The sequence below is a fragment of the Diabrotica virgifera genome, chromosome 8 (genome assembly GCF_917563875.1).
Source record: "Diabrotica virgifera virgifera chromosome 8, PGI_DIABVI_V3a".
In the NCBI taxonomy this organism is placed as follows: Eukaryota; Metazoa; Arthropoda; class Insecta; order Coleoptera; family Chrysomelidae; genus Diabrotica; species Diabrotica virgifera.
The window spans coordinates 165,037,553-165,048,288 of record NC_065450.1 but is presented as its reverse complement, the minus strand read 5'-3'; the positions used below and the strand labels follow the sequence as shown (position 1 = coordinate 165,048,288).

The following is a 10,736-nucleotide window of genomic DNA, read 5'->3' as shown; positions in this document are numbered from 1 at the left end:
TACTCTGCCAAAGTTATCCCGAACCATATATGACCTAGGAGTATCACATTTCCCTACTATTTCCCCTGGTATCCAATGTTTTTCTTTTTCTAACCTGATTATTACACTATCACCTACCTTAAACTCTGACCTACCTTTCGAATTTTGATCGTAATGAATCTTATCCATGTTCCTTTTTTCGGTTAGTTTCTGTGATTCATTATTCAAGGATGGTTCCAAATGTTTACCTGAAAGGGGAAGGACACTACGTAACTGTTTCTTAAAAATCAATTCTGCAGGTGAAATATTGCACCCTGCTAAAGGAGTATTCCTATATTCTAGTAACGCCTTAAAAACGTCTGTATTTGCTTCTAGACTTTTTCTCAAAATATTTTTACATATACCTACTGCCCTTTCTGCAAGACCATTAGATTTTGGATATAGCGGACTTGATGTTTGTTTTAAATTCCCAGTCTTTAGCAAAACTGTGACGACGGCACTGTTAAATGGCATATTGTCAGCAATCAACATCATAGGTATACCAAAAGTTGAAAATATTTGTTTTAATTTATTAATCACATCACCAGAGGTTTTTGACTCTAACTTTTTTAGCTCAATCCAATTCGTGTAGTAATCCACTAGTACCAAATAATCTATACCACCAAAAGTTAAAATATCACATCCAACTTTATAAAAAGGTATAGTCCTGTCGCCAGGGGGGGTACAACGGCCTCGTTAATTCAGATGGACTTACTCAAGTTTTTTTTATGTATTTTGACCCGTAGAACACGAATTTTTTGGGTAACAGTTGATCCGGATGTCGATAAGATTGTTATAGACCAAGAACTTGAGGAATCAAATAACAGCGATTTTTGGCAAAACAAAACAATATTTTGTATTTTTTGGGCCATTTTAAGTAAAAAATATTTCTACAAGTTTTTTCGTAGGATGCACAGTTTTCGAGATAAACGCGGTTGAACTTTAAAAAAATCGAAAAATTGCAATTTTTGAACCCGAATAACTTTTGATTAAAAAATAAAATAGCAAGTCTGCTTACCGCATTTGAAAGTTTAAGTCAAATTATATCGGTTTTGATTATTTGCGTTGGTAAAAATTTATTTTTTTATTGTTTAACAAAGCTATAAACACGTAGGGTTTCCCGTGCTTTTACATGCGTTTTAACGCATGTAACGTAGAAATAGTCTTGATTGCACTAGTACCTATTCTACCTACTCGTTCGATTTTAAATGAGAAATCATAGAAACATCACTCACGCACTAGTTGTTTGTAGCTTTGTTTAACAATAACACAATAAATTTTTAGCAATGCAAATAATCAAAACCGACATAATTTGACTTGAACTTTCAAAGGCGCTAAGCAGAATTGCTATTTTATTTTTTAATCAAAAGTTATTCGGGTTTAAAAATTGCAGTTTTTCGATTTTTTGAAAGTTCAACCGCGTTTATCTCGAAAACTGTGCATCCTACTAAAAAACTTGTAGAAATATTTTTTGCTTAAAATGACCCAAAAAATACAAAATATTGTTTTGTTTTGTTTGTTTCCTCAAGTTCTTGGTCTGTAACAATCTTATCGACATCCGGATCAACTGTTACCCAAAAAATTCGGGTTCTACGGGTCAAAATACATAAAAAAAACTTGGGTAAGTCCATCTGAATTAACGAGGCCGTTGTACCCCCCCTGGCGACAGGACTAGTATGTTAGGCCTATCATGTGGAATTAAAGGTTCTTTTGTTGGTTTACGTGAAAATTTTAGACAAGTATTACATTTTGAAATATAATTTTCAATATCTGAGGTCATACCTAACCAGTAGAAAATTTTCCTGGCTCTTGACTTAGTTTTTTCCATTCCCAAGTGTGCAATATGTAATTTAGAGAGCATAAGGCTTTGTAAACTTTTGGGAACCACTAGTCTCTCATCATAAAATATTAAGTTATTTTTTTCATATAAATCATTTTGAATTTTAAAAAATGTTTTTAATTCAGAATTAAAATTTTGAGAATTTTGTGGCCAGCCATTACTTAGAAAGTTTTTAACTGAAGACAAATTTGGGTCATTTCATTAATCTCTCTTCAGATATGGGCAAATCTATCTCAAGAGAATGCACTGTTACCAACATTTCTGTATCAACTTTACTCTTGGTTTGTATGAATGACATAGAGAGTAAGTCTGCTATATACATATATCTCCCAGGTAAATACTGTACCTCCAAATCATAGTTAAGCAGTTTTAATTTTAAACGTTGCAGTCTACCACTAACTTTATAAAAATCTTTTTTACAAATTGAGATCAATGGCAAATGATCAGTTTTTATTAAAATTTTTCTACCATATACATAGTTATGAAACTTAGACAGTGAAAAACAAATTGACAGAAGCTCTGTATCTATTTGTGGATATCGACTTTCTGTTTCAGTTAAACTGCTTGAGCAAAAGGCAACTGGCTGTCCCTGTTGTAAAAGGCACCCACCAATTCCAAATTGACTCGCATCAGACTGTATTTCAATAGGCAAATTTGCATCAAAAATTTTTAAATTAGGAATTTTAGTAATTAAGCATTTTACATCATTCAAGGCTGTTTTATGTTCTGTAGTCCAAGACCAAGGTATATTAATTTTAGTTAGCTCTCTTAAAGGAGTTAACAACTGAGACAAATTTGGAATGTATTTAGTTAGGTAATTAATCATACCAATTATTCTTAATAACTCTTTTTTATTAGTCGGATCTTGTATTTTTAAGACGGCTTCAACATAGGAAGGATCTGGTTTTACCCCTTCTCTTGAAAATATTTGACCTACATATTTTACTTCCCTTACTTTATATTGAATTTTATTTTTGTTAAATTTTACTCCAAATTTCTTTGCTCTTTGCAACACTTTTGACAAAATTAAATCATGTGTTTCCTCATCAGATGCTGGAATAATAAGATCATCAAAATATATCCCAATATTTAAATCTCCAAAAATCTTTTCATTTATACGTTGAAATACTTGTGGACTAATATTTAAACCAAATGCTAACCTCTTAAAACAAAATTTTCCAAAAGGTGTGATAAAAGCAGTGTGATTCATACTTTTCTTGTCAAGAGGGACATGATAAAAACCCTCTTTCAAGTCTAATACTGTAAATATTGACTTACCTTGTAACTTCAATGACAACTCATCCACAGTGGGTATAGGAAATTGCTCGGTACATATGTTGTTATTTAAATGCATTGGATCTAAGCAAATTCTAAGACTTTTATTAGGCTTCTCAACAATTACAATGTTGTTAACCCACTCCGTTGGTTCATCCAACCTACAAATTATGTCTCTACGTTCTAAGTCTTCTAATGTATTTTTTAACAATGATTTTACTGTATCTGGAACTCTACGACAAGAACTTATATATGGTTTATAATCATTTTTAAGCATTATTTTATATTGAAAAGGAACTTTGCCTGTCCCTTCAAAAACTTCAATGTTATTTTTGATAAAATTTTCCTTGTCATCACACTGCGATTTTAGAGAATCAATTTTTTGTACTAAATTTAGTTTTGCACAGGCGTTCAGACCCAAAATAGGCACCGACGCCTCCTCAACCAACAAGAATTTTATATTATAGAAAGCACTTTTTATTAAACATTTTATTATGATACTCCCAACTGTTTTAACCTTATTATTGCCATATGACACAATCGTTACACTAGACTTGTCAATTTTATTTTTGTTTAGATTTAATTTATTAAATAAACTGAGAGGCATGCAGTTACAACTAGCCCCAGTATCTAATTTTAGCGATACTACCTGATTGTTAATCTGCGCTTGTACATACCAAGCCTTATTATTATTATTATCAACTGAATCTATTGTTAAATAATCAATGCAAAGTGAAACATCTTCATCTGAACTCTCATTATCAACCGCATGTACATTTTTTCTTAAAGGATTGTTATTTTTATAACCAAAACTTTTACTATGATACCTACTATTAGACTGACCTGCCTGATCTGATCCTACCTGTCTTCTATTAAATTTACAACCTACTGCATAATGATTAAGTTTTCCACAATTTTGACAGTTTTTACCATATGCTGGACAGTTCATTTTACCATGGGTTGTTCCACACTTGAAACATTTGTACACATCATCACCCTGTCTGTTACTACTGCGTCCCATTGATTTCTTGTTACTATATCTTACAAAATCCACTTCCATGTCATTTCTTATTTCTTTTACTTGAATTGAACTTATTTCAGCGGCTCTGCAATATTCTTCTGCCTTTTTTAAAGTTAGATTAGTTTCACGAAGGAATCTTTCTTGTAAGGACAAGTCTCTTATGCCACTTACAATCTTATCTCTTATTAAGGAATCCTCCAGGTCCCCAAAGTTGCAAGGAGATGCAAGGGTCTTTATATCGGTGACGTAATGGTCAAAACTCTCACCTTCTTGCTGCACTCTCGTGAAAAACTTGTATCTATCATAAGTCTCGTTCCTCATTAGCTTACAATGATTTTGAAAGGCCCCAACAACTTTAGTAAATATTTTTTGGTCTTCATTTGACAACTTAAATGTCTCGAACTTTTTCTGGGCTTCTTCACCAGCAAGGTTGAGTAATATTGCTACTTTGATTTCATCATCTTTTTCGCTCAAACCGGTCGCCTTCAAATAAATGTCCAAGCTTCTTAAAAAATTATCCAAATTCACGTGGACGTTCCGGTCGAACACCAGGTTTTTCGGCGGCTTGAAGTTTCCCTCCATATTAAGATTTTTATCTATCTGAATTTTTAATAACCTGACACCATGTCTTATATTTAATATTCTTGAAATAATATACCTTTTAATATTTTAGTATTTTTACTTTAGTCACATGTTACATCTTCGCAAGAGAGGGTTATGTTCCCGTTGCCTGAAGTTGGCCATGGTGGTTGTCATAGTCTTAGAACATAAATAAGTTCTAAGGACATATGAGACAATCACCAAATAGAAATTCAAAGGAGAGGATATATTTATCCCGCATATTCCGAGGTTTTTGACAGATTTTCCATTTGATTTCCAGTATCTACAATTTACCGTGCCCTTGGATTTTGCCACTATGATGAACAAATTAAGTTTATTGGAACTTAAGAGTGTCTATGTTACGGGCATTGAAAATTAATCAAGCGTTGGAAAACCGCTGTCGTTGTAGATTTGCACACCGCAAATAAAACATTGCTAATGAGAAATAACTAAATTAATTCTGTTTTATTACATACTATTTTTAATATTTTTAAGTTTTTTTTTGTTTTCTTTTAATTTTTATTTATTGAACTTTGACGTAATTTTATACATTTCTATGGAGGTGCGAAGTTCGCCGTGTCAGCTATTATCTTATAAAGTTTGCTATTGAAAAAACTTAAAAACAACCTGCTAGTTTTCACAATCATAAACTTGTCAGGATGGCACGTTCCACAATTAAAACTTCCCCCGTTCCAGTGTCCCTATACATCAAAGTTGGTCCGACTAGACACCGTTAAGCTATTAACAAATTTTCAGCTTGCTAATAATAAACTTTTTTTGGTACGCGGGATCCAGGCCTATTAGACCATAGAGCCTATCTGATGATTTCTAAGAGGGTAAAACGTACGCAAAAGGATGTTGGTAACATCTGAAACGAATTGAAGTATAAGATCTCCTTCATTTTATTTTTCTGTATTAGTTCTACTCCTATCTGAGTAGAGGGATAACTGTACTCAGTTATCCCAAGATTCGATAGAATTTTTACCTAGATGAATAGAGATGGCGGAATGCAATTTTAGATTTCCCCTACTCTTCTTCGAATTCATCGTTTGTTTGCATTGCAAGTTTTAGAAACCACGAATTTGGGTTGATTATCAGAACTTGGTTAGAGTAGAACTCTTTATACAGTGTGTCAATTTGAGAAGTTGCCACCCCTTAAAATTTGGTCCCTATATAAAATCTAAAAATATGCAAAAACAAGTCAAATTTATTTGTGAGGGGGACATTTGGTAGACCAGTCTTCAACTAAATTACATCAACCCTGTAGCGGAGGCGGGCACTACCCCAAAATCTTTAATGGAAAGGGGGGTTGAGTGATACCTTATTTTAGAGGTCATTCAATTACCTTTTCAAAAATACCACATACCTTATATTTCTTTTTAGTACTTTTGGAAAAATCTTGGACTCAATACTCTAAAAAAATTTTGGAGTTCTGAACTCGATACTTAATATCTTTACGGTTTTACTTGATTTTTCCAAAAAATACTCTAAGTACTCCAATACCCAAAAAAAAAATTTAAGTTTGAGTTCAATACTCCAAAAAAAATTTTTGGAGTTCTGAACTGGATGCTTAATATCTGTATAGTTTCACTTAATTTTTCCAAAAGTACTGAAAATAAATATAACGCATGTTGTATTTTTGAAAAGGTAATCAAACTATCTTTAGAATGAGGTATCACTCAACCCCCTTTCCATTTAAGATTTTGGGGGTTGTGTCTGCCCCCGTTAGAGGGTTTATGTAATTTAGTTGAAAAGTGGTCTATAAAATGTCCCTCTCACAAATTAATTTGACGTGTTTTTGTGTATTTTTAGATTTTCTATAGGGACCAAATTATAGGGATTGGCAACTTTTCAAATTGACACCCTATATTATGTTCGGATCTAAAACTTCGAACTGTTCTAATTGTAAAAAGCTAGGGACGCTCTGGTGAAAATTATCTATTTTGCATTTATGCCTGTTTATCTGAGGTTGGACCCTTGTGGGAGGTTTATCGGTCACAATATTGGAAAAGAAAAAAAATCAATGTTTACTTCATCCTTTATTGAAGACGTTTCGTATATGAATCCATACACATATTCAGTTCATCTAAAAGTAAATGAGCTTAAAACCGGTGTCGGAAAGTTGGACGAGAACACTTCGTCGACGGAAAATTAGTCGACAACATTTGGTCACAATTCATCGAATGTATGATTCGTCGACGAATATCGAATTGATTTTTCGTCGACAAAGACCCAAAGGGAAAAATGGTGACAAATAAAGGATTATTGATTTTTATTTTTTTTTTATTTTGTTTAAATTTTCGCTGTAGTCTAAAATGTTGATAAGTATCAATTATCCGGAAATGCTCCGTTCGCAAGTGCGTCGACACCAAAAAGAAGAACGGTACAACATCACTAATTAAAATATTGGTTTATATTTGCTGTCTACTCTCCCACCGCAGCCAATTTTTTCAATAAATTTAAAAATAATTAAGATTTAGAAAACAAAATTAACAAAACTCCAAAAAATAAATAAATTCAGATATGTATAATACAATATTCCAGTTAACAAAATAAAAACCAATAATCCGTCGTTTGTCACCATTAATACCTTTATCCTAAAGATGGATAATAGTTTGTCGACGAAAAATCCATTCGAACAAATGTTCGTCGACGAATTGAACATTTGATGAATTGTGCATTCGATCAACTGTTTGTCGACCAAATGTTGTCGACTAATTTTCCGTCGACGAAGTGTTGTCGACCAACGTTCCTAGACCTGCTTAAAACTATAGAGAAAATTGCAAAAAATAACTTTGAACAATTTGCAGCTTGTAAGTTATTCTTGAATTCGAGACTTGGGCCAACACAACTTGTACGTCTGCAAAACTAAGTAAAAATTCGTATTATTGTTATTTATAGATATTCCCATTCCACCATATCTCCTCCTCCAACTTTTAAGCGCAGCTTTTACATACAGATTAAGTAGGAGAGGAGGCATGGTGCAACACTGCCTTAATTCCTTGGCGACATTAAAAAAAATAGTAAGTGTTAACCTTTTTCTATTTATACGTTGATATAAATTAATCTGTATAATCATCTATAGCAGGAGCTTGTCAATGTTAAGGCTTTTGGGGCTTCCTATAACTTTAATAGATCATGTTGTTCTGAAGCTCTTTCATTATGGCATTTTTATAATTAACTATTTAGATGGGAAATTAGCCACAATTAAATTAAAAAAAAATGTATTAACGTTTCGACAATATAACATAATAACAGTAGTATTTTGTATTTTGACAACGACACCCCATTTGGGCGTAGAAACGTTAATAAAATTATTCTTTTCAATTTAATTGTGGCTTATTTCCCATCTAAACAGTTAATTTTAATAGATCATAATCTAAAAATAAAAATCCACGTGTTTCAGGAATTTTAAAGTAGCTGGCTTAAGAAATAATGAATTTATTTCAAACATTTGCACCATACTGTATAACTGGATGTGTACTGAAGTTGGTACACGAAAATTAGACCGAAATCATTAGACCGAAAGCAGTAGACCGAACTCATTGGACCTAAAAGCACTTTACCGAAACCTCACTAGACCGAACAGCATTAGACCGAAATGGTACATACATTAAAAAAAGATTGCAGTAAATTATTCTTATTTGTATATCTATCTTTTTGTTGATTGTATGTATTATTGAAAACAAAAAAAATAAACAAAAGACAACGCAAAAAAAACAACCTCTTAATTATTTTTAGTATTTAATTTTTAGTAATCGTACATAATAAATAAAAAATAAACCCAAAACAAATAAAAACAAAAAAATAAACAAAAAACAAGCAAAGAAAAAACAACATCAAAACTATTTTTAGTATTTAATTTTTAGTATTGTATTTAAGTTTTAATATAGTACATAATAAATAAAAAATAAACCAAAAACAAATAAAAACAAAGAAATAGACAAAAAACAACCTCTAAACTCGCCAGTACTTTGTGCTGCCAGTCCTAAGCCTGGAGGTTGATGTTACCCTTGCTCAGATTACAATCCTGTTTGAGCACCCTGTATTATGCTAATGCTTTTCGGTCTAATAAGTTCGGTCTACTGCTTTCGGTCTAATGATTTCGGACTCCTTACAGTAAACCACTGAAATTTAATAAAACAATGTTAATAAAACAAAAAATTTGTTTGGTATATATTTTTAATGTTTTATTTATACTAACATACAGTGTGATCAATGTGTACCAATAAAAAATAATAATTTAATTGTAATTTCAATTATTAACATCTTTAACCTTTAACTACACGCGCTGGCGTATTTTGTACGCCAGATATAAAAATTCTACTGCAAATATATTTAAAAGTTTAATTTTTGACCCTGATTATTTATCTAATCTATCACTGAAATGTGCTTTACAAATCGGTTTTAGTTTCGTTAAAATCGGCGTTCTGAGAAGATCGCAATTATTATTAATTTGTTGTTTCCAGTGGTGTATAAAATATGCCACGATTTTAGTAATGTAAGTACATCTTTCAATTGTTTTTAGCGATTATGGCACAAAACATATTTTTCTTTATAAACAATACTTTTTCTTATGTAAAGGATCACATTTCAAACATTTTTTTATTACTAATTTTATTTCTCAAAGTATCAGATTCCAGTTAGAAATCCCATTTGACTTACTGAAAAAGAACTCCAAGTATTCGCTGATGCCGAATAATGTTTATAACAAACAACTAAGTGTATTTTTTCAAGAAAATATAAACAAAACCGTTGTACTTAAGTACGCCACGCGTATACTTATGTTATAACTTGATGCGCGGGTAGTTAAAGGTTAAATTCGAGACATTATCCTTTCTTAAGATACTCTAAATATAACAACCAACCAAGAACATATATATGTGTAAGTTTAAAAAAAAATTTTATAGTATTTTCATTAGTTGCAAATTGGATATCCTTAAGGTATTTCGTTTAAGGTGTTTGTTCTATTGATACAAGAGACAATAGACATAAGCGTGTGAGTTCTTGTTAGTTCTAATCTCCTTTTCTATATAAGCATATTTTGTTAATCTAAAATTAAAAAAAACATAGAGTTTAGGCTGAATTCTGGAGTAGAGTTAAATAGGAGAATGCGCCTTTCATTATCTGAAAACAAAATAAGTACATGTTAAAAATACACGACTACTTATTCTAAAAATGTATCAGATATCACATCAGATAATTTATTTGGAATGCAAATAAAATATAAACAAGCAAATAAATTTTTAATAAAAATAAAAAAAAAATAGCTTATGTTTCATTTCGGTTCAGAGGTGATCCACCATCCCCATGCGTACGTTTCGGTCCCTCCAGACCTCTTCAATGGGGCTAGATGAACACTAGGGTGGATCGATTATCGCAATATTTTAAAAAAATTAACACGTTGATTTGGAAAACCCACCAAAAGTTTCCTTTAGTAACGACAATAAAAACTGTTATTACAACTTTTTGATAAAATTGCATCTTCTGCCCTCTACCGGCCTTTGAAAAACGAAAAAAAAAATGTTGGCGTAATAATCACAAAATAAAAAAAAATTGACAAATTGAATTGGAATATCCACCAAAATTTACCTTTAGTAACGACAACAAGAAAGTATTATTACGTCTTTTGGATAAAATTACATATTCTGCCCTCTACAGGCTTTTGAAAACCGAAAAAAACAATTTTTTGGCATTATTAACAGAAGCCCGGTCTTGGTTTGTTTAGTCTATTAGTCCCACCTTCGGGGTGCGGGGTGCTGCGACTTTGGACTTTCAAGAAACAACCTGAGAAGCGCAAGAGATCAATCAAGAAAAGGTTTTACGCAAAACTCCCCCGAAACTTTGAAGGCCATATATTTTGACGGAAGGAAAGATAAAACCTTCGTTATGGAAAATATTGAAGGCAAGCCCCACAGGAGGACCTCACTTGAAGAGCACGTTTCACTAGTTTAAGAGCCATGCCCCATATTTTTAAGTCAC

General features: G+C 32.0%; 1 protein-coding gene across 1 annotated transcript in view; it reads right to left on the bottom strand.

Moving 5' to 3' along the window:
- Positions 1-8,939: 8,939 nt before the first annotated feature.
- Positions 8,940-10,736, bottom strand: part of LOC126889578 (uncharacterized) — a 52,915-nt gene continuing 51,118 nt past the window's right edge. The window contains exon 5 of the mRNA XM_050657975.1: positions 8,940-9,881. Coding sequence (XP_050513932.1) covers positions 9,831-9,881 — 51 coding nt within the window. The 3' untranslated portion in view covers positions 8,940-9,830. The remainder of the gene's footprint in view (positions 9,882-10,736) is intronic.